The sequence below is a fragment of the Anopheles moucheti genome, chromosome 3 (genome assembly GCF_943734755.1).
Source record: "Anopheles moucheti chromosome 3, idAnoMoucSN_F20_07, whole genome shotgun sequence".
NCBI classification, from domain to species: domain Eukaryota; kingdom Metazoa; phylum Arthropoda; class Insecta; order Diptera; family Culicidae; genus Anopheles; species Anopheles moucheti.
In genome coordinates this window covers 87,621,750-87,645,091 of record NC_069141.1, presented here as the reverse complement: position 1 = coordinate 87,645,091, position 23,342 = coordinate 87,621,750, and the positions used below count along the sequence as shown (strand labels likewise).

Here is a 23,342-nt window from a genome sequence, read left to right as displayed (position 1 = left end):
TAAATACTCTAGTTGTTGGACATTAAATTTGGTTTCCGTGTATCTTTTGCAGACGCTTCGATTTACACCTGGCAATGCCACAATTTTAACCGTATCGGGGATGTGTTTATCTAGGTTAGATAGCTATCAGCCACAATCGGCACATGGGCAGAACATTGGAATCGTTCACCAGATGCGAGTACCAAATGGGCCCATAAATTCACCCAATTTCGGTTTCGCGTAAAGACCGTTAAAAAGGATCCATCAGTCAGTAGGGGGTCGTTCGATCGTTTGTTCATCGGGGGTTAGGAAGTTGGGCAAAGAAACGGTGAAGACAGTACTAAAATAGATCGGAAATGAAAAAAACCCCAATCGTCATTATGTAATTTAAGGCTAGGAATTGACGCAATCGAGCGAATGAAGAAATTTCTCGAGTTTTCTGATGGGGTTTTAGCAAATTTCTCTTGCGTCAATAAATATGATAATCGACATGTGCAAGGCTAGCTGGTCTGGTTGGTGACTGTATGATCTTTTTTAAGGATTGTATTCCCCACAACCCTTTACCGAAATTCCAAATTATTTACATTTTGAAACTGTTGTACCTTCAACGACTACAGTTATCCTTTCAGTACATTTCCTACTATAGACGTGAAATTAGTATACCGTTAGTTCCAATTTACGAAAATAGTACTTAACTAAAGTACAGTTGCACCCTGAGCATGTTTAAAAATGTAAACAAAGACCCTAGCTGGTGCCCTACTGTCAAGTGCACAAAACGTCAAACGGTTCTAAATTTCGTCACCTCTGCACAGAATCGCTTCGATCAACGCGAAAGCAAAGGAGAAAATCTTCCGTCGTGGAAATTTTGCACGGATTTAGCACGGGCTTTTGTGTGTTGCATTAGGGAATCCCTTTGCACGATCGTGGGTGTCTAGTGTAACTCGTGTAATTGCGTGAACGTAAAGACGGGAATGCAGAAACCACCTGCTGAGCGCATTACAATCACTCTACAGCACTTGCGTCGTTGCAGTTTTATCTAGTGTGTGATGGAATTCTGACTGCGATCCGATCGTTCATTACGCCCCTCTCGCGTCCAGCATCATTCACAGGTGCAACAGAATGCACTCGTCAGCTTGGTCGCATTTTCATCACTGACTGATCACGGGTAGCGAGCGCAGATTCGTGTGCCAAAGTGCAATAAAATGAAACGATATTGATATCAGGCTACGCGTACAACGGCAGCATCATCACCGACGGCGAAACCGATGGCCTTCTTCGATCGAACGTGCATATATTTCCAATAGGCAGAGAAATGTATCCATTGACTCAGCATTAAATGTGGATGGGCGGTGTTTCTGTTTCCTTCGTTTGTTACGTTTCTTTTTTGAACTCATATAGTTTCACCTAGTTGCAATCGTGCTGTAGGGATTTTTTTACGTGTATTTTGTTCGGTTCCGTAAGCTCCAACAAGAGCAGCACAACTGTGGATGTACTCCGTGCTTTTGTTTGGCTAGAATATATCGGTCAGGGGCGTTATCGCTGAATTACGATGTTTACGATTGCCGTCGAGTGTATCTCGTTGTAAACGAAAAGGCACCCGCCCTTTGCGCGTCCAAAGTGTCAGGTTCCAAGCGTTCATCATCTTTCTCGTGTGACTCATAAGGAGTATTGTGCCAATCCCTTCGCTATAGGTACCGATTTCCCTACGCTTCAAGATCGTTCTTCACGAAGGGCTTGCGCGAACGCCCATCTGTATGCGCAAACAATTTTGTCCATGCGTGTGATCGTCATATGTGTACGGAGCATTGTGACGTGGCAGTGGAATCGGCTATTATAGTGTAGAATCGTCCGGAAGCGGTGTGTGGCCATTGTACCAGGCCACACCGCACTCAAACAAGAGCGGAAAACACCGGCGTTGCCGGACCACAGCATGGAAAAGTTTCCCCTCAAGGGCACCAGCAATCTTTCGATACCATCCGCAGCCACGAATCATCCGCTGAGCGCTGATCACACGTCTTATCAGTCAGTTGCAAGTAAGGTAAGGTTATTTTCTATTCTGTTTCTTTTTTGTAGTCCTGTACCGGCGGTTCCGCGTTATTATGAAGGGAATGATCCCGGATCACACACACCGAAAAGCGGTGCGGTTTCGTCTGTTTGTTCGGATGATAACTTCATACACGAGAAATGAATGATGTTTGCTGCAATCATTAGCGAAGACTGCGAAGTGAGAAGCATCCGTGAGCAAACAAATATCCCCGCCGGAGTTTATTCTCGTCTCCCTTTTAGGGTAAAACCCTCTGCTTGGATGCGTTTGTTACCTGTTATACAAAGCATTCCATTTGTACCACTCGTGCAAAGATGCCTGCTAGATCGTACAGTACGTGAGATGATAATGATGATGATGTTGATAGTAACGCAAGACAAGTCTGACGGCTTTCAAAACCTACAAAACAAGACCGATTGTCCCGCTTATCATAGAGAAGGCACTTACCGTGCGGATACTGTTCCGTTACTCGCTTTATCAGTAGCAGCTATGTAAAATTGCCGTCCTGTAGCTTAAGTACAAATTTACAACCCTCGCCAAACTAACAAGAACTGCAGTTTCGCTTCAGCTGTTGATGTTTTAATGTGGTAATAAAAAGTGCATAAAATGTAGACTAATAGCTGCTCAGCATTGTAGAAACTACACGGTAAATGAGCGCAAGATGCTTCTAGTATGACAGATAAATTAACTTTCAATCCTGAATTTTGGCTTAATAGTTTATTTTTCTTATACTCTTAACCATTATACATTTAACCATTACCCCATACATTACCACAGCTCAGGAGGAGTACTAAACGTTAAATAATAAATATCGCCTTAATCTGTGCGTCGTAATAATTTGAACAAGGGAATGCATATTTGATGCAGCAACGAATGCACTTCTTGCAGATTCTTCATCTGCGTGTGGCTACATTATGCGTAAACAAAAAAAATCTCTCCATGCCACCCCGCTCTGCGCTATCCTTCTGCTACAACCACCATACTCCGTTGTTATCGAGTAGAAGCAAAATAAAACAACAGAATTTATACACTACAAACATGTGCTTCCGATGAGATATGCTCTGTTTTGACTGTATCCTGCTTTTTCCTTCATGACCTAACACATCCCCATCTCTGTCGCACACGCACAACCCTATCGCGCATTCCGATTGCACCCCACATTGTGTCGATTGCACCCCCATCGAACCACCCACTTTTGCTAGCGATCTAATTCTCATCTCTCGAAGAAGCGGCAAAGTCGTGTGTGTTTGTCCGCTGTTCTCTCAGTTTGCTCCTCTTCACACTATCATTGGCACGGTCATGCGCAATCGTCAGCTTGGGATTGATTTTTGTGTGGCCGCCTTCCGCGAAAGAAACCAGCATCGGGTGCTGTGTGCGTGTGGTGTAATTTCTAGTACTAGCCCTCCTCGATCACCAACCAGCCGCAGTGGCCGGAACACAGTGCTTCTAATCAGCAAACCGAATTGTCCGTGGCCGTAGGTTAGTGGATATTTTGAACAATTCTGTTGCAGCCCATCGGAACTATCAGTCATTTTTGGGGTGGATTTGTGTGGATGGTTTGCAGATGAGCGTGTAGTGTAGTTCTCAATGCGTATATTGCGCTTCGTAACGGCGTGACAACGTTTGACGTCACACACTGCCACTGATGAGATATAAAGTAGGCTGTTGGAAGGCGCATAACAACACCCACAAAACAATTCACCTCATAAGGGTTTTGTACATCGTAGCAAGCTACTTATTGTGTGTCCCGTGCCCTGGCCCCATCAATCCCTTTTTGCTAAAACGGGGCAAAAATATGTGTCACTCGTTAGTGTCAATTTGGCTAACAGCTGAGAGAGTGTAGCCTGTACGTTTGCGTTATGAAAGTACCACTCCCGACTGTCCAAAGTGGTAAAGGTTACCGAGGTTCTTCATATCCACACCTTATGGTAGTGTCAATCATGTTGTGTATCATATCCGTGTGAGAACTAATTAAGCACCAATAATTGCCAATTCCAAGTTAAGGCAAAACATCAACCAAAAAGTAGAAGGAAACGGTTCAGTAAAACACATTCCTCTGGTACTGCGGTTTCCGGCCTAGTTAAAAAAACACATTTGTCAAAATTATTAACATACTAAAACAACTGATTTCCCGTGTATGTGCTCTCTTTCCCGTTGGCCGATCGAACCGTGCACCCCCGTGCGTGTGCAGACCGGTAAAGGTCCTTCCTCAGCGTCCGGATCGGAACGTGTCACCACCTCGCTGACGACTCCGGGTGTGCCGGTGTACGAGGCGGACGAGGACGGCATGATCGACATAACGCCCGGAAATGGTGGCCTAACCAACCCGAACTACCCTTATTCATACGCGGCTAACGGTAGCCGACAGGATGGTGTCGGTGCACCAAGCGGCAGTGGCAACAACGGCGGTGCCGGACTTGGTGGTGCTGCTGCCGCTGCCACATCCGCCGGTAATGGTGGAGACGGTGCTGGCCTATCATCGCCCACGCATACACGCTTCGGGCGCGATTTCCATCACTCCGATCATGAAGGTAATGAAAACCCGCGTCCCACTTCACAGTTGATTTGTGTGTCCTTGTTTTGTGACTTCCCGTCCTCTCCAAATCCCGTGTGTGTGCACAATTGGTTAGCGAACAAAATTTCGTCCTGATGACCTATTTGGAAGATCCAGATGGTTGAGTAGTGCACACTTTTCCAGCTGTTAATGATATAGAGAGGAAACCCTCAGCAAAGATGTTAAACAAAGTTTATATTACTGGAGAAAATTATTAGTAATCTAATTAGAAAATAATTCTACAAGAAGAAGTAAACTGATCAAACCCATTAAATTACTTATCCTAAAATTCATTCTCAACTTTCTTCCTTTTTTGTCTTTATAATCTTGTAAAGATGGTTTCTCGGCACTAACCACTAATTATAAGTTACACTAAACAAGTTTACTAGCAAGATCTTCCATTAACTTTGCTTGTTTTGTCGATCACACACAGATACATTAACCGTTTCGTTTTCCGGTAAAATTGAAGGTAACTTTACAGTACTTTTTTCAGTTGTTTTTTTTTTGTAAGTGGTATCTTACGGACGCCCTTTACTGTATGATTTGTGGTATGTTGTGTGCGTGTAATTCGATGGAATTCGATGGCATTTTTTTATTTTCGCTAATTATCGGTACTTAGTGTAAATGCTTGGTCTACAACACAACAACGACTTCCTTCTAACTTGGTGTGTTAATAATATATACAATATACCATTAAAACATAATCTTCGTTAAATTATAGCATGATGAAACAATTAATTGCAGAACCCCTAACAATTGAAAATGATCAAAAACGACGGTTAATGTATTATGCTTGTTTTGGAACACTGTTTGTGTTTGATGTTTTTCTGTTTAATTTTATTGTGTGTACTTATGTTCTAGTATGATGTTCTGTTTCTCCGGTGAACATTTGCTAATCTCGATCTCGGTTTCAATTCTCCCCAATCAAAACAGGTATCTCATTTGCCGGCATGACGGACACAAGCGATGACATTCCCGGCATCGGGCAGTACGATGATTTCCACACAATTGACTGGCAGCGTGATATAGCGCGCGATCGTATGCGCCATCGATACATCGTGAAAAAGCGCCAGGACTCTTTCTGGGATCTTCTAAAGGTATGTCAACGTTGCGAGCTAACGTTATTGTAGCGAAAACGTTTTAAAACTGTACTTTTTTCATTTAATTTTAGGGTGCACATGATGCCTGGTCGGGATGGGTGTGTGTACTGCTGGTCGGTCTGTTTACCGGTTGTGTCGCCGGTGTGATCGATATTGGTGCGAGCTGGATGACGGACCTAAAGTTCGGCATATGCCCACAAGCGTTTTGGCTAAACCGGGAGCAGTGCTGCTGGTCGTCTAATGAAACCTCCTTCGACAGTGGCAACTGTTCGCAGTGGTACGCATGGTCCGAGATCTTTACCTCGTCCCGGGAAGGGTTCGGTGCGTACGTAATATCGTACTTCTTCTACATCATGTGGGCGATGCTGTTTGCGCTGTTGGCCGCATCGCTCGTACGCATGTTTGCACCGTACGCGTGCGGGTCCGGTATACCCGAGATCAAGACGATTCTGTCCGGGTTCATTATCCGCAGCTATCTCGGCAAGTGGACGCTGATTATCAAATCGGTCGGCATAATGCTGTCGGTGTCCGCCGGCCTTAGCCTTGGTAAGGAGGGCCCGATGGTGCATATCGCAAGCTGTATCGGCAACATACTGTCCTATCTCTTCCCGAAGTATGGCCGCAATGAGGCGAAAAAGAGGGAAATCCTCTCGGCAGCAGCAGCCGCCGGCGTATCGGTAGCGTTCGGTGCTCCGATCGGTGGTGTACTGTTCAGCCTGGAGGAGGTATCGTACTACTTCCCGCTCAAGACACTTTGGAGATCGTTCTTCTGTGCGTTGATCGCAGCGTTTATTTTGCGATCGATTAATCCGTTCGGTAACGAACATTCGGTACTGTTCTACGTGGAATACAACAAACCGTGGATTTTCTTCGAGCTTGTACCGTTCATCGGATTGGGTATTATTGGGGTATGTTGACACACGCCACATTGACTGGCAAGTTGGCAAAAAAGATAATAATTGTTTCTTCGTTTATTTAAACTATCGTCCACAGGGCTTCATTGCCACCTTTTTCATCAAGGCGAACCTTTGGTGGTGTCGGTTCCGCAAGTACAGCAAACTTGGACAGTACCCCGTTACGGAGGTGTTGATTGTAACGTTCATTACAGCGGTCATCGCGTATCCGAATCCATACACGCGAATGAACACGAGCGAGCTTATCTATCTCCTCTTCAGCCAGTGCGGTATCTCCAATCAGGATCCACTGTGGTAAGTGATACGTCCTCCTCATCGTGAAGTGGAAAATGGTTTTGATTGCTTTCGTTCGTGCAATTTCAGCGACTACAATCGCAACTTTACCGATGTCAATTCGGCCATAGAAATAGCGGCTGCCGGCCCAGGAGTGCACAAAGCAGTCTGGCTGCTCATACTGGCGCTGGCAATGAAGTTAGTCATGACGATCTTCACGTTCGGCATGAAAGTACCGTGCGGGTTGTTCATTCCTTCGTTGGCGCTCGGTGCGATCACTGGACGTGTGGTTGGAATTGGTAGGAAATCAATAATCGTCAATAGCTTCTTATTATTATCTTTCAGAAATACTTATTTCAAAAATCATTTTTTCCTTTGAAGGAATGGAACAGCTGGCGTACCATTATCCGAAAATATGGATCTTCTCTGGAGAGTGCTCAACTGGGGACGATTGCATTACGCCCGGGCTCTACGCGATGGTCGGTGCTGCTGCCGTGCTTGGAGGGGTCACCAGAATGACTGGTATGATTGCTGCGTAGGATGGTAAATGGTTCAATGTGTCAACACTTCCTTTTATCTAACCTTCCAGTGTCCCTTGTGGTTATCATGTTCGAGCTAACCGGTGGTGTCCGATACATCGTACCGCTGATGGCGGCGGCCATGGCATCGAAGTGGGTTGGTGATGCATTAGGCAGACAGGTATGAAAAATGTTGCTGTAACGTGTGCCCGGTACACATGAAAACTGTCATTTATCCTTTTCCTTCAGGGCATCTACGATGCACATATAGCGCTTAATGGGTATCCGTTCTTGGACAGCAAGGATGAATTCCAGCACACAACACTAGCGGCGGATGTGATGCAGCCAAAGTAAGCTTGTCAATAATTTGTGCGAGAAAGCAAAGTTTGTTAATCTCATACCCTTATTTGCACACAATCTTTAGACGCAATGAAACTCTAGCGGTGATCACTCAGGACTCGATGACGGTAGACGACATCGAGACCTTACTCAAAGAGACTGAACACAACGGCTATCCGGTGGTTGTGTCTAAGGAGAATCAATATTTGGTTGGCTTCGTGTTGCGCAGGGATCTTAATCTAGCACTGGGTACGCAATGCAGCAAAGCCACATCGTGATGAGTATTATTTATTAAAAGTTGTCTGCTAACATTGATTACCTTTTTGCAGCCAATGCACGACGCATCATTGATGGTATTACTGGCCAATCGCTGGTGATATTCACCTCGGCTCAACCGGTTCAAAATCTCGGGCCGTCGCCATTGAAGTTGAAGAAAATTCTCGATATGGCCCCGATCACGGTCACGGATCAGACTCCAATGGAAACGGTAGTCGACATGTTCCGCAAGCTGGGCCTGAGGCAAACATTGGTCACCCACAATGGGTAAGTGGTGGAAGGCTGATTGCGAAACTGGGGAGGAAGGAAATCGAACTAATAATGATCTATTGTTATCCCACACAGGCGACTACTCGGTGTAATAACCAAAAAAGACGTCCTGAGGTACGTGAAACAGATGGACAATGAAGACCCGAATACTGTTTTGTTTAACTAAGCGCTTAGCTATTTATAATGATAGATATTATGCTGGCCTCCCTTCTGTCTTTCCCCTTCCCTTCGCAACGTATCAACCCTATCCATCCTGTGCTGTTAGGTTCGTTGTAGGTAATGAACCATTCAAAACAAGTTAGGCTTCCTCCGTGCTTACATTCTTCGCCAGTTTGCGCGACTAATAATGAAAGGATGATATCTTTTGGAAATTTAAAAAACGAAGTATTACCGTGCAATATTATTTTTTTTTTTGGGAAAAGTAAACAATTGAGGGAAATATTTGTATGCATGAAAGCAATAGTCAATTGAAAATAGCGACAATGGCATTAAAACCACCTGCATTCTTTAAATCAGTTTGTGTTTTTGGGCAAATATTTTGAGCTAATCGGGGGTAATCCTGCCAAGTAGTATAAATGGTAAAGCCCGATTCAATAATGCACCCGAGCTGGAGTAAGATTTAAACTGTGCCCTGTGCCACTTCTTACGAGATTATCCAGTTGTGAGTAATTAACGTCGTAGATAGCTAGCCACAGTTCAGGTCAATATCGAAAATGGTTATAGATCAATTTATCAAAACAGGATCAACTTCAGTGGCTTTATGAATTTATGATTTACAGGAAGCTATTTGTATTCAACAACCCACTAATTTTGCGACTATCGCGTTTGGAAACAGGAATAGAGCTAACCAGTATGAAGTTTAAACACAATGTCCTATCCAGCCCGATAGTTGGGTTAGGAAATATCATAGATTCCGAGACAGTTGTGCCGCGGTTATCATCGTGCAAAATTGACACGTAAGTGACTCTATATATTCTCTCGTCCAGGACTTATGAAATATAGGTATCATATTATTTTTACAAAATGTGCAATCTAACCGACAGCAATGGGACAAGTAACATAAGTGCTGATAGTGGAAATGCAGAAGAAATCAGAAATACACACATACACAAATAGGAAAATTACATTACTCATGTAAACGATCGTCTTCGACGTCACGACGTTGCAGTAGGAACAAACCCGATAGCGAATGGAAAGGGAAAGAGTTTAAGAATGCGGAAGCAACATTATAATAAAATTGTATATTTATGTAATAAAACAATTTTCTTGTAAAAAAGCGATGGTCCGGGTTGTGGGTTCGGTTAACGTCGCACGGGCTTATGGAAACTTTTCCTTCAGCTTCATTCGGAGAGAGTCCTTTATGGTCATTAGTGGTGTTCGGTCGCTGAGATTCATATTTTCTTGTGGATCGATTGAATGGTCATACAGTTCCTCGCCATAAATTGTGCTCCAGTCTAAAAGAATGAAAACGAATGATTACATACTACTTTGCATCTGTCAATGTTCTTGCATACCTCTTTTGAAGTTAGCTGAATTAAACCTTATCCAAGCGGTGTAACGGAAGCGTTCCGTGCGCATGCTGTATCCCATAATCTTAATGTGCTTTAGCTTCGGTTCGTCACTGTTCGGAAAGATTGAGGGATATACTCCCGGTCGAGGATACTGGCTATAAGCGGTCCATTCTTGACGATCTATGTACTCGGAAGAGTTGGATAGCAATAGAGGTAGAAGAGATTTTCCTTCCGTGCACGTCGTAGCTTTGTGTGGTCTTTTCACGTCACACACTTGCAACGGTGGAAGTCCCGCAAGATCTACTAGCGTCGAGTAAAGATCCAGCAGTTCAACGACATTTTCGATCTTCTCGCGATCGTTGCGCACCTGCAGTGCCGGAGCATTAATCACAAGCGGAACACGCACTGCTACATCATAATTACTATACTTTGCCCACTCGCCATGTTCTCCCAATGCCCAACCATGATCAGCCGTTAGTGCAATGATTGTCCGGCTCCGGTCGACATCCTTCAGCAGTTGCCCGATCAATTCATCCACATACGTTACGGCGGCATAATAGTGTTGGCGTATTTGTAGCTTGAAATGGTCCGGCACTCGCCCAAAAGGAAAGCTAACGTTAAGCTGCTGGACATCGTCACGATTGCGCACGTCAAGGAAGGAGCTCCATGCGACACTGGGCAAGCCATATGGTGGATAATCTAGATCAAGCGTTTTAAACTTCGATACCGGATGTTGATCGAGATACTTTATCGGAATTCGGAATGGAATGTGTGGCTTTCGATATCCTACGGCTAGGAAGTATGGATCGTTTCCGACAGTTTGAAGAAATCGTTTCGCTTCCTCGGTACTCTCGATATCCGGTAGAGTGTGGAGCGGTTGCATTTCGGGCACCACGGGACACAGAAGATTTCTTTTCAATTGACCATCTTCAAGATTAATGCAGACGGATGCATTGGAAAACTCATCGGTTGATGGATGGTACGCAGGTTCGGACCAACTCAGGGGAAAATCATCCGTGAAGTTGGATGATGCTCCGGGATGGAATACCTTACCGACGGAGTGTGTACGATAGCCTTGCTGTTTGAAGTACTGCGGAAGAGTGGTGTAATTGCCGGATGTTTGGCGCCAGTAACTATAGAAGTCGTACAAGCGCACCGTATCCGGTCGTCTTCCCGTAAGCATCGAATTACGACTTGGTGCACAGAGTGATTGCTAGGAAAATGGAAAATTAGCCCGTTGCTATTTCAGGACCTGTACAACGCGTACATTTCACTTACCTGTGCGAACGCATTTTCAAAAAAGAACCCATTCTTAACAATCTGATCTATGTTCGGTGTGATGGCTTTCTCATCACCATAACCATAGTTAATGGCCGGTCGGAAGTCGTCCAATATGATCAGCAGCACGTTAGGACGATCAACGATTTGTGTTTGAGTTTCATTCGTTAACAAGATCAAACAAAATACGGATACAAGATACGGCACTTTGCTACTCCACATTGTTTACGTTCTGTTTGCAACTGGTATGATAGTGTGGTTGAGGCGATTGCAGGAAAACTTTTCCGTCATGCAATGAACAGTTTTGGTAAAATATGTTCAATTCCTGCATCGTAACATGCTCAAGACTTGTAGGTTGTGGATTTTGCAAAGTAGAAGCAATATTGTTTTAAACAAAGTGAGTTTTTGAACGTTTTTGAAAACAAATCAACGGAAAATTTTAAAATTTGACAGGTAATTGACGATGTCAAAAGACTCGAGCACATGTCAAACAAAGAGCTCGAATGCGAATGTGGGTTGTTTGCAAACAAAGGGCAACGGAGTGTTTTGGTTCGGCAGCCGGTATCGCAAATTAATCGTGAAATATGTCTACTTTCATTAAGCGAAATATCAAGAACAAGGGCGCCAGGAAGCGTAAACAGTCGTCAGACTCTGGTATACTGCATTCGAAGTGATAGTGCAATCGGACAGTATTGTAATTTTGCTTGTTCCTCGTTCCCCACAGATGAAGCAGAACAAGAGTCATCTTCGTCCGTAGTTGTCGCTCAAGATAAGCGCAAGAAAGCGAACCCAAACGTTCAAAGTAGCTCGGCACTGAAGCAAAGGCAGAATCAATCATCAACCCACGACTCGTCTCACTCCAGCGGGGATGAGGAAAGCGTTGTCGTCAGCTACAAATCAAAGCGGTCTGCCCAAGCCGAAGGACCCCGAGACCAGGGAGCAACGGCGGAACTGGAAATCGAAACCGAGAAGGATCGCGATGCGCAAGCCATCTACCAGAAGAGCATCGACATAAACAAAGAGCTGGAGGGCAAGGAGGATGACAAGGTGTACCGAGGGCTGAACAATTACACACAATTTTACAAGAAGAAAGATAGCGCGCAGGGTAATGCAGCGTCAGGGATGGTGCGTAAGGGACCGATCCGTGCACCGGCCAACATTCGCTCTACCGTGCGGTGGGACTATCAGCCAGACATTTGTAAAGATTACAAGGAAACGGGATACTGCGGGTTCGGTGATAGCTGTAAATTTTTGCACGATCGCAGCGATTACAAACACGGATGGCAGATGGAGCAGGAAGGGCCGGGCAGTGGACACAACCATGGCAACGATGATTCCGATGGGGATGACACCAAGTACGAGATCCACTCGGACGATGAGGAGCTACCGTTCAAGTGTTACATCTGTCGGGAAAGCTTCGTCGATCCAATTATCACCAAGTGAGTAGCATTCGCGTGTGTAGCACATGGAAACGATTCGATAGTTTTATATCAAATGTTTCTCCATTTCAGGTGCAAACACTACTTCTGTGAACGGTGTGCTTTGGCACAGTATAAGAAATCGACGCGTTGTGCAATCTGCGGAGTACAGACGAATGGAATGTTTAATCCAGCGAAAGAGCTGATCGCACGATTGAAAACTAGAGAGATGGAGGAACATGATTCGGATAGTGATTAACTTTTCCCCAACTTGCTTGATTTCATACTAGTGCCGTTTGTACGTTCGCTTAAACCGACTGTGGAAAAGCAAATAAACGAGACTCAGTAATTTTATTACCATTAAATTTCTCTGTATTTTTAAATTAGATATTTCCAGGCTTTTGTGTTTCCATATTTTCTTGACCTGTAGTGTGGAATCTGCTCGAAAAAGAAAACATTACAACGAACCCTGTCTGTCAAACGAGTGATAACAAAGTACGAAAACACAGAAAACGAAACGTCAACTAACCATATGTAAAAATAGCCGCGTAATACGATCGTAACACGCACTGATCGTTTTTAATTTGATCTTATCTTCGACAAACAGGCCTTAAACTAGTGCATAAACCCTGCGATAGTGCAACTCTGACTCGAGAGAATAGTTTAATTGGAATATTTAGCCAATCTTGCCCACGGATACACACTTCCGGTAAGTCTTCCTGGTCGTTCTTATCGCCTTTGTTTTGAATTCTTTTGCCTCGTGCATGCATGAGTGTCGGGTACGGCAACACGCAATCGGTGACGAAAATACGCATCAACAACAAACACAAACTTTCCGCGATGCGTATCGTAAACAATGGAACGATCAACCACTTGGTAAATCGTGGCTATGTCAAAGTGTGCGATTCTTAGTACGATGCACCGTGTGGCGAATTCCGATGACCTTCAGCATCCTACCAACAACGCTACAACGCACGCTGGGTCCACTCGCTCACATAACCCAACCAAGCTCAGCTAGGGAGGGGAGTGTGTTAACGTCACAAACATTCCTTCCTAGTAGAATGCTGTTGCGTTGCTATCCGAAATCGTTACCACTCTGGCAAGAGACCTTCGCGCAAACATGAAACATCAACTAACGTACGTTCCCATCCCGATACGCGGCTCCGGTGTCGGCGTGTGAGCGGGCCAAACAGGTCCGCGCGATCTAGCTGAATGAATACGCATACGCAAGCTATTGGTCTGCGTATTGGTAACGCAAGCAGAAGGACATCAACATGCCAGCAACACATAGTCGCGGTGGCGCTGCTGCTGCTGCTGCCGATTGCTAATGAATCGGGAATTGATTCAAATTGGCCTCGCTGTTAATTGATGCCAACCCGAGCATTCAACACCCGGTATAAGGGTGCTGTGTAGCAACTTCAGTCAACGAACCTCTCCGTTGTGATCATGAATATGGCGAGGTTGCGAAGAAGCTTCTGATCAGATGCACGAAATGAAGTATTTAAAGGAATCCTCCACACCAGCGCGATCGGAGACTTTGCTGTTCTTGGAGGTTTGAATTCGGTACAAAAAGATTATGTATCGTAGTTATCTGTCAGCACATCTTTCAAACAGGAATTCTTTGAGACGTCACCCCCTATTGAATAAGCCACACGCACAAAAAATACCCGAATGAAATACCTTGACCTAATTTAATTCTTCTGGCGCTCTCGATGGTGAAATAACCTTGATGTGACAGCCTGCTACTGCTTTGGTTTCACGGTGCGATGTGCGTTGTAGCTGCTCACGATGGAAACATCCCCCTATCAAAAGCTGTAGTCATGCAAGCCGCTTATCTGGGCGATAGAAATATTTGCACATTTTCAATAAAAGCTTCCCAAAGAGATACGATCTCCATTAGCGATATGGAATGAGGGTGTGTGATAATGAGGATCAGTGTAGCTCGGTGCGATAGCAGAGTGAGCATGGATGGATGTTGAACAGTATTCCAAAACTCGCTGCCTGTGAATAGTACAATTTATCAAACAAACGTCTTAAAGATCATCTTACATTATGAATTACTGGTATATTAGTAATAAACACAGCAGATTCCATGGCTTCTTACTGCAATGTACGGTCTTATACCCTGAAAATCGTAGACTAAAATTCATCTAGACTATCTAATGAATTTCATCTAGTCATACCAAGAACACCTGGTTACGAGGTCTATAAATAAGTCTAACGATCCAGGAGCCATGCTCACGAATATTAGAGTTTTGGATATGTCAGGCTCTCGTGGGCTCGTCACGTCATCAGATTGATACCGGATGATCGATCAACTGCAAACTTCATCGGTAGTATCCGATAAATGAGGTCCGTGAGTCTGGAAAACGTTGATCTGCTTTCCGAAGCTTTCGGTATACTGATGCAAGAAATATGAGTTACCATGGTAATTGAAATTCCAACAGGCTTTAATTCGCAAACAATTATTAATATATTGTCCCACAAAACAAGACAAAACCAACAAGTTGAAGTTGTGTTCCTTCTGATTTCTGTTATTGCAGATCGTTCTACCAGTGTGTATGTGAATTAGTGTACCATAAAGTGCGTGAGTGTTTCCTAAGCGCACACCACCATGTCAAACGAACCGGAAGCAAAGCGCGCAAAGTTTCCTGAAGAACAGGAAACACCAAACACTGAAGGGAATGAAGAAGGTCTTAGTCGTATTCATTCAATCCTGGGTGATGAGTTTACTAAGCCAACGCCACTAGTGGAGGTATATGTCGCAAGCGTTACAGAGAAACGGCAACTTTCCATACTGGTGCCGGTTCTCTCGCGAAAACTTCCCATCGATAATCTACAGCATCTGAAGCGTGTAAATCGCGATGGAACGATCATATTGGCTCCGGTAGATAAGTTATTGCAGCAGCTCGCCACGCACTCCGACAATGATGAGAAGGAAGAAAATTCTGTCGAATCACGCCTTTCAAGGTTTCTACGATCGGAAGGCTTTGAGTCGGCAGTGATCGATGGGCTTTGCGAGAAGCTTAAAATTGTTTCGGTTCCTGCAGTGCCACCGCTACTACGTTGGCAGTACGAAACGGCGAATCGGTTGTGGCCGTGTAAATTTCATCCGAACCGGCACAATGAAGCGCTTTACACGGACACACTGTTTGGACCACAGGATGCGACGGTACACCGACGGTTAATGGAAGTTTGTCTACTGCTCTCAGCAAACTTCGAAGCCCGGCCATTCGGAATGTGCGTAAATCCACAGCTTGGCGCACGCATTGCGGCTATTGGTTCGGGACGCAGTGATCAACATCCAATTTGGCACTGCCCGATGGTACTGATCGATATGGTAGCCGTATCGCAAAACGGTGGTATATGGCATCGAGAAGCCATGGACCATGGATGTAAGGATACGTTGGAAACCAGCGTACTAAGGGAGGATGGCTTTCATTACGGTGGAATCGACGTACGGTTTGAGCGGTTTATTCGTGATCGATACGGTGAAACGGTTTGCCTTGGAGCGGAACCGGCGCGAACCGGAACATCCAACCGTGTGGAGCCGTTGGATGGGGGTGTACCAGTACCAGAAGATAATCTGGCCAAATACGGACCATATCTGTGTACCGGGTACGACGTCTATCTCACACACGAACCGTGCATAATGTGTGCCATGGCCCTGGTACACAGTCGTGTGCGGCGCGTATTCTATCACCATTCAACGCCACGAGGAGCTCTGGGGACGCTGGCGAAGCTACACACGGTGAAGGATTTAAACCATCATTACGAAGTGTTCCGGATTGCTTAATGCAACACTTCAGCTGTATGGCATCGATAATAATGAGAACACCAGAAAATCCCCTGACTTTTAAAATACGAAAAACAACAGCAAACACGGGAACAAAATAAAACAACACTCCAAATTCTTTCAGTTGTTTGTGCAATTCGATGTTTCGTGATCTTCAGTGTCAGTTCGGTCGTCGATGGTCGTCACCGGTTGCTGAACCTGTTTTTAAAGGGGATTTTTTGAGCTTTTAAGCGTGTAATTACAGCGTAAAATATCGTCGATAGTTTGCGAATCCCACACACGATATTCACAGCGATCTTTCGCCATCTCGGAGCCGATGGAGTAAAAATGTTCAGCATCGAAAGGCGTTTCGTATACACGCAATGCTTGTGGAAACCCGCTTGGACGGTGGTGTAGATGGTCGCTTCGCAAAACTGTCCGATCACCAGTCATCATCACGCGTCCTTTTCGATTGAGGTCAATTGGACGGGGCAGATCCGTGTCCGTCGATTGCGGTGCAACGGTGGCGAGTGGCGCTGAGTAGAGACGACTGTTTTCAAAAAGTATGCGGGGTCCGTTCATCATCGTTTATTTTATTGAGGCTCTTCAACCGAGACTCCACTGGCGAAGGTGCAGACGGCATCATGAAGAGCTTTGAGCACACTAAACGATAAACTACTGCAAAAGGAAGGAAGTACCGAAGTATCAGAGCAATTAACGCTACTTATGCAAGGGTAGTGGAATGGTAAATTTTTGCAAAATATGGACCACTAAGTCTAGGAAAGTATTTGTTATCAAATTTTGTAGTATTGAACACTTTAAAGGTTACTAGCAGTACGTTGCTTTCACTCTGCGTAGTACCGATCGCACGGTTGTCACGCCACATGGATACACCGGTGGCGTTCTAAATGGCAACAGCCAATAACCAATTACTTGGAGCTTGGGTTGTTTGTCGGAAAGCAAAACTGTATTGAAATTTATTTGACAGTGAAAATAAGCACTGCACACTCCGTACCGAATGGGGTTGGCAAGAATAAGAACCTGGCACCAGAACCTCAGCGTGCGATGGCAGTGAACAACGGGAAGGCTCTCAAGGCGAACGCCGATCTTTTATCTCACAATGAACTTGACCATTGCCGCTGGAATATGGCGGAACATTTGAATGGCTTTTTGATGTTTGATAAAATCTTGCAGATCGATCGAACCATAATGTCATTACGAATGGGAATTAATTTATAGTTTTGGGTGTGCAATCATTTTTAATTTGCCGGACTCGTCTCAATAGGCTTTGATGGGTTTATTTTGTTGGATTGGGTGCTGTAGATGAAATGGGTTGTTTCTTAATGAAGTCATCAGTAGTAGGCTGTGGCTTGGAATCGTCTATAAATTTGTTACTTGTTATGTACAGAAAGGGAAGCTCGGTGGCGTATCGGTAACGGCGTCGGTCTTCACACAACAGGATCAGTCCAAAATCCCATTCAGACCACGCAGGATTTAACTATCCAGTTATGGGTAAATAAAGATAGAGAAAGCCAGAAACGGTTAGGCCTTCTAAATCTTTTGAAGTTGTTGTGTCCACATAAAAAAGAAGCAGAAGCATATATAGAAAAAGCAAACTTAGACGTGCATGAAACACTATCACATATAACTGTCACAAATAATACAGCGTATCTCATGCAAATTGACTGGGAAACAATGATTTGATTGATTGACACCCTTAACGCATGCGAGACCCAAGTATAATTAGACCCCTTTCGGTGAAAGCCACACCTTTGAGAATTCCTAAGGGGAAAATGATAACAATTTTGCCGGCGCGGTGAGGTGTGGTACATTGGGCAAGATGTCGCCGGTGTCACCTAACGAAGATGTTTTTAGTTCAACTTTGTAACATAGCGATGCGGGTTTAGAGATATTGACAACGTTGTTTCTCTTGTTGTTTCTTGTTTTTTTTTTCACTCCGGAACCGGTCACAGTGGTGCGGGTAAAAGTGGTGGAAGGATCCCACCGGCGACCCAATATTCAGATGCATTCACACGGTCGTACCCGTGTAGCTGTTGGAGAGGAAACTTGAAAGCTGGTATTTCCCGCCGTTTGCGTGTGCGGTGCGTTGTTTATGTGTCCCCGCGGTTCAGTAACAGGTTCCGAACCCAATATCACCAGCCACGGGGTAAAGAGGTGGTGTTCCGATCACCCATTTGGGTGGAGGAGGGTATCTGGGGCAGGGCTGTCCCTTCCTTTACCTGTTCGAGGTGTCTTGCTGTCAGCAGCAGCAGGTTTTGTGTATCCGAATCCGGGGATTTGCGATGTAAAGTGAGTTGTTTTTCTTGTTTCTCTAGGACCACCATACCCACTAGTGCGCCGCCTTGTATATCCGTGAAGTGAGGCGGAACATGACGAGTCTAATTTGAAACCGTTCGTTGGGCCGAAAAGCTGAGTGCACGCATATGATATACGCGAGGTTTGGTATGAAATTCAGCTGAATAATGGCCGAAAAGGAAAGGTCATATTAGGGCACAATCATTACCCCGGCTTGGGACGTCAGGAAGAAGCTGGAAGGAATTGAATAACATTACAAATGATATTGGAAAGTTTTTTTTTCTTCCTTTGTAGCATTGTAACTCATTACGAGTAGGTGCAGAGTTGTTTTGTATTCCAGTTTTTCGGGTGTCCGGTCATTACCTATTCCATTCAAGTTGGTAGCCAATGGACGCCCGGGAACTATGGAACACGGGCTTAAACGGCGGGGTAGGGCATCATTACGAAATAATAATACTCGTCATCAGTGAAATCGAATTAGTGCTACAAAACGACACTACAGATTAGCATGTGCCGCTGCTGGTTGGTGGTCGTTTTTGTGAGCAAATTTTCAGCCGATCACGTGACCGATTAAAAGATGACGCGGCACTAGTGCGGCAAAAGAATGTTGGACCTGTTTTTTCTTTCTCCAACTTCCAATTTGTGTGAATTGTTAATGATGATGAAAAACTGGAAGCAAACATGGCGCACGATCGTGTGAAGGCACCTCCAACCGAAACAGGCACCGAGCGAACAGCTGACAGGCCGAGAACAGGTGAAGCGCTGGAGGTGTTAATTCGATGACGCGTATGTGAATTTTTAAGCCAGACACGTTATCAACCAGACATGGTATCAGTAGTACGAAACCTTTTTGGGGAAATTCATCCCGACAGTAGTGCGTGCCAACAAAACTACCTTCTGCTAAGCTAAGCCAGATGAAAGAATCGTTTTGTTTTCATGAACGGAATAATGAGGGACGGATTGTATTACTCCATTCCTTCCTAAATGTTGTAGCAGATTGTAGTGTTGGTTATTGCTGCATCAGTCAGAGGTAAATAAACTTATCACTTCTATTGGAAATCGATGTGGTCGCTGTGTACTGAGTACGTTGCACGTCATCTCGGGTAGTCGTTATCTCGTTCCTGCAGTCACGTTGATCCTCGTGGATGGATCACATCGGGATCGGGACCGCAACGCTACAACAGCAGTGTTGAACACGCCAGAAGATCGCAGTAAGACGCTGCCCGTTTGGGTGTTTCTGCTATGTACAGTAAAGTAATTAACACTAATTTTCATTTCCAATTTACTCAATTGATCGTGCGACGATGACAGTTCCTATGTGTTTGTGCCGTGAAAGGGATTAATCGTCCATAAATTAATTAGTGCTTTCTTGTGTTGTTTGTTCTCTTTTTCACAGACACCAGCAGCTTTCGGAGGTGAAAATATGAGACGCTTTGAATAACTTACTTTATACGCTGACCGAACGGAGCGAAGATTGATCGAGAAGCGTTGCATGTTGTTGGTGCACGAAAAAACAAGCACCAATTGTGTTTTTGTTCGATCTAAATGCAGATTAGCACGCTGAAGGCGTTGTACAGTTTGCGCAAAGCGGTGTAGTTCGGCACCGTTGCTACAAGATGGCGCCACGTGCGATTGCAATTCGTCACGCGGCTCGCTGTAATCCGGGAAGCGAAGGATTACGGAAAGGATTTACAGGACTGACGTTACGTGCGAGAAGCGCACAGACACTGCACACTCTGTGACGCGGTTGCCGTAGTGATAGCGAGAAGAAATAAGACGCGACTCCGCGAAAAAAACCCACATCCCTTCTCCCGCTCGCTCCCCGGGGAACCCAGCGTTCTGACGGGCATGTTTATTGGGTTCAATAAATTTCAATTTAAAGCAAAACAACGCTTGATTGTTGACCGACGCTGCTGCTGGAGATACCGGCCCCCGGGCAGGAAGCTCAGTAGCGGAGCAGTAGCACCGCGGACTAATTCCCGGACAAGTCCAGTGCTAATAGCACTGGCAGGCAGGCCAGGCCAGTGTGGGCATCAGCTTTGAACTGTGTCGTCCTTCGTCGGGTGCGATCATGTACGGGCATTGTGTAGCGGTAGGAGCCACCGACAGCAGTGACGACGTCAGTGAAATTAGCAGCTCGTCGAGGGAAGGCGGGTTGCCGCGTAAGGGTCAATTCCATCCTCACCACTACCTGCTCTCGAATCCCCTCGATGGATGGGTCTCGATGCGCTTGCTGACTAGTTTGACCGATGGTCGGCCGGTTTGAGTCGTCCCATTGTGCGCTTCGTTCTGGGCGAGATAACATGCCGAAAATATCGTCGTCTGCAGTGGACGTTTGCTATCGTTTGACAAACCTTGCCGTACTGTCGCGAGAAGAGGCCGTGTGTTCCCTATCGTACGCGTCGTCGTGCTAAAGCAATACCACTTACATTCGGTTTGGGAGTAAGCTTCCCGAAGTTAAAGGACAAATTGGTGGTTGCGTGAGCGATTGTGGTTTGGAGCAGGAATTCGTTGAAAGCGTTACGTTGTTACGAAGAAAGACCTTAACGTGGAAGAGTGCCGAGCTGGAGGAGCTTTAATTCGCGAAGCGTGGAGTCGAGCCTGTTTGGAGGAGTGTTGTTCCTTCCGTTCTTTCCACTTGATCCCGAGGCCGTCCAGGCAACAACGACTGTGATTATGGATAGTGACAGCCCCGTGCAGGAATACTACATTAACGACTAGGTTGGCCTGCTGGTTGCGTGGCAGGCAAAGGACTCGTACCATCAGTACCTCCTACCTCGCGAACTAAGTGCTCCGGGTTTTAGTGTATAAGTTTCAATCGACGGACGTTTCATATTCTTCACCGAAATCGCAATTCTATTCCGGCCTAAGAAGAGCAGCATTATCCACGGATCGGGTGTGAACCTTCCGCCAAACGGCACCCGCCACCTATACGGGGCTGGGGAAGGGACCGTCTACTACAGATGATTGTGGCGCGTCCAACCGCTTATCACAATTTGGCCCGCACAAAGCGCTCGCGGCATCCCGCTGTGTTGGGGCGGGTATTTGTGTGCAGCTTTTGTGGTGTGCGTAGTGGACCCGCGAACGAAAAATTCAAATTTACTCACGTAAAATCGCGACGGATCGCGTTAATCTCGCGCACGCGTTCGTAAGCGCGGAATTTTGCGCTCTCCGGCGCAACCATACATCCGTCCGCGTGCGTGTTTGCGTGACAACAGCGCAGCAATAGCACGGCCCAATCGACAGCGGTGCCGATCGATGCAGTAAGTATAGTGATTGTGGGGAAATACGGGGGATGTTTTTTTTTTATGTTCCACCGTACACACATGTATGCAACACCTTCACACCAGCGCACCCGTATAATGTTGCGTGCCATACAGAGTCGCTAATGCTTTCTTGTTGTTCTCGTTTCGTCCCCAGTGCCAGAACCGTGAAGCGCGGTGGAGCGTGAGCAGAAGAAGCGATCGTCGCATACGCGTTAATTGATCGCCGCAATCGCCTGGGACAACACAACAGGTTCGACGACGCACATTTACCTATCTACTGCTGGCCGTCAAGCAGCGCCCCCGACTTCCTCGACGATTTCTACCGAGGTGTGCGCCCAGCAGTGCCGCCCGACCTCACACACAACTATTAAAACGGTCTCTCCGGACTGGTGAAGTGCTGGTCGCCGTTTTTAGTTACGAAACAAACGTCGTCCCGTGCAGGCGCGTTTATTTTACGCTCGCGCGCATATTCAGTTCGACTGCAAACGAGGCAGGAATTGGGAAGTGAAGGAAACCGAGTGGTTGTGTGGTGTTTTTGTAAAAGCGATACCCTGCGCGAGCCAACGTGGTTCAAATAGTGTCCCACATCGATTGGGTGAAAGTTGGTACATAATTAAAATCGGGCAAGTCGAACGCTAAACCAGCGCACGCCTAGCTTTCAGTGTGCGTGGACTAAAAATCGTTCGCCAGCCGTGTTTTGGAAACGTGGCAGCAGCAGCAGCAGCGTTCGGTGTGCCGTTAAGAGCCGCGCGTCGAAAATTGCGTCCGAAGAAAAGCTCACCGGAAGACGGTTTAAAAGTGGAGCCCTAGCAGTGAACAATTCCTGCCGCGATCTGCTGTTCATTCCCGGCGTGAGGGACCCACCGCGGTAATTGTCGTGCGTTCGTGTATGTGCCTTATGGAGCAGGATATCGTTAAGCGCCCGTACAGCATCGTACCATCGTACATGGTCTACAAGATGCGGATAGAGATTGAGAATCCACTGCTCCAGAGTCATCGTCAGCGCGAAACCACCGGCATCAAGAAGCTGTACAATTCGTTCTTCGTTATGTTCTAACTGACTCGCCCCCCTCCGGCGAGGAAAACCGCACGCGGCCGTGCCTGTGTGTGTGTTTTGTGTCTGTGTGTGCGTGTGTATGTGTGCAGAAGTGTGGACGCGGGAAACGAGCGTGTGTGTGGGAAGTGCGTGTGTCCCCGGAGTTGGATGTTCGTTACGCATCCTTTTGCTTTATGCTTTACGCATCTCCGGTCCGTGTGATCTTCACCGTTTATCATATCTGTACCTCAATGCATATAAATATATACACACACACACTAAAGCGCTGCCGCTAATCGACGAGATTTAGTAGCGAAAGGAATAGAAACAAAAAAAAAACAATCGTAGTGTGCAGTTACAAAAAGAAACGGCATAAAACATCGAGAGGAGACATATTTTTTGATGTACCTTTACGTTAGTGAGCTAATGCGTAAAACTGTTTTGCTTAAGTTTACCATCCATCACTCAACAACCC

At 45.7% G+C, this 23,342-nt stretch overlaps 5 protein-coding genes across 7 annotated transcripts; 4 read left to right on the top strand and 1 right to left on the bottom strand.

Moving 5' to 3' along the window:
- Positions 1 to 1,095: 1,095 nt before the first annotated feature.
- On the top strand, positions 1,096 to 9,530 carry LOC128305719 (H(+)/Cl(-) exchange transporter 3). 3 transcript variants are annotated; one of them, XM_053043305.1, is made up of 13 exons: positions 1,096 to 2,017; positions 4,215 to 4,554; positions 5,011 to 5,046; positions 5,511 to 5,674; positions 5,749 to 6,585; positions 6,671 to 6,885; positions 6,955 to 7,163; positions 7,246 to 7,386; positions 7,454 to 7,563; positions 7,632 to 7,732; positions 7,807 to 7,970; positions 8,051 to 8,264; positions 8,343 to 9,530. In XM_053043305.1, exons 1-13 carry the CDS (start codon positions 1,910 to 1,912, stop codon positions 8,431 to 8,433), a joined length of 2,730 nt encoding a protein of 909 aa, XP_052899265.1. In that variant the 5' UTR covers positions 1,096 to 1,909; the 3' UTR covers positions 8,434 to 9,530. The 3 variants fall into 3 exon arrangements, with proteins under 3 accessions (XP_052899265.1, XP_052899264.1, XP_052899266.1); XM_053043304.1 differs by lacking the exon at positions 5,011 to 5,046 and having other exon boundaries at positions 1,097 to 2,017; XM_053043306.1 differs by lacking the exons at positions 4,215 to 4,554; positions 5,011 to 5,046 and having other exon boundaries at positions 1,893 to 2,017.
- Positions 9,479 to 11,278, bottom strand: LOC128305720 (iduronate 2-sulfatase). Its single transcript, XM_053043307.1, has 3 exons — positions 11,057 to 11,278; positions 9,782 to 10,991; positions 9,479 to 9,721 (listed from the first exon to the last, which is right to left on the bottom strand). Exons 1-3 carry the CDS (start codon positions 11,276 to 11,278, stop codon positions 9,585 to 9,587), a joined length of 1,569 nt encoding a protein of 522 aa, XP_052899267.1. The 3' UTR covers positions 9,479 to 9,584.
- Positions 11,279 to 11,580: 302 nt separating this feature from the next.
- Positions 11,581 to 12,810, top strand: LOC128304065 (E3 ubiquitin-protein ligase RNF113A). The gene is made up of 3 exons (XM_053041191.1): positions 11,581 to 11,710; positions 11,781 to 12,495; positions 12,568 to 12,810. The coding sequence occupies exons 1-3, from the start codon at positions 11,641 to 11,643 to the stop codon at positions 12,731 to 12,733; spliced, it is 951 nt and encodes a 316-aa protein (XP_052897151.1). The 5' UTR covers positions 11,581 to 11,640; the 3' UTR covers positions 12,734 to 12,810.
- Positions 12,811 to 15,088: 2,278 nt separating this feature from the next.
- Positions 15,089 to 16,366, top strand: LOC128304437 (probable inactive tRNA-specific adenosine deaminase-like protein 3). The gene has a single exon (XM_053041625.1). It carries the CDS (start codon positions 15,089 to 15,091, stop codon positions 16,268 to 16,270), a length of 1,182 nt encoding a protein of 393 aa, XP_052897585.1. The 3' UTR covers positions 16,271 to 16,366.
- A 4,552-nt stretch (positions 16,367 to 20,918) lies between these two features.
- On the top strand, positions 20,919 to 22,894 carry LOC128301204 (uncharacterized). The gene is made up of 2 exons (XM_053037567.1): positions 20,919 to 21,828; positions 21,986 to 22,894. Exon 2 carries the CDS (start codon positions 22,721 to 22,723, stop codon positions 22,886 to 22,888), a length of 168 nt encoding a protein of 55 aa, XP_052893527.1. The 5' UTR covers positions 20,919 to 21,828; positions 21,986 to 22,720; the 3' UTR covers positions 22,889 to 22,894.
- The last annotated feature ends 448 nt before the right edge of the window (positions 22,895 to 23,342 follow it).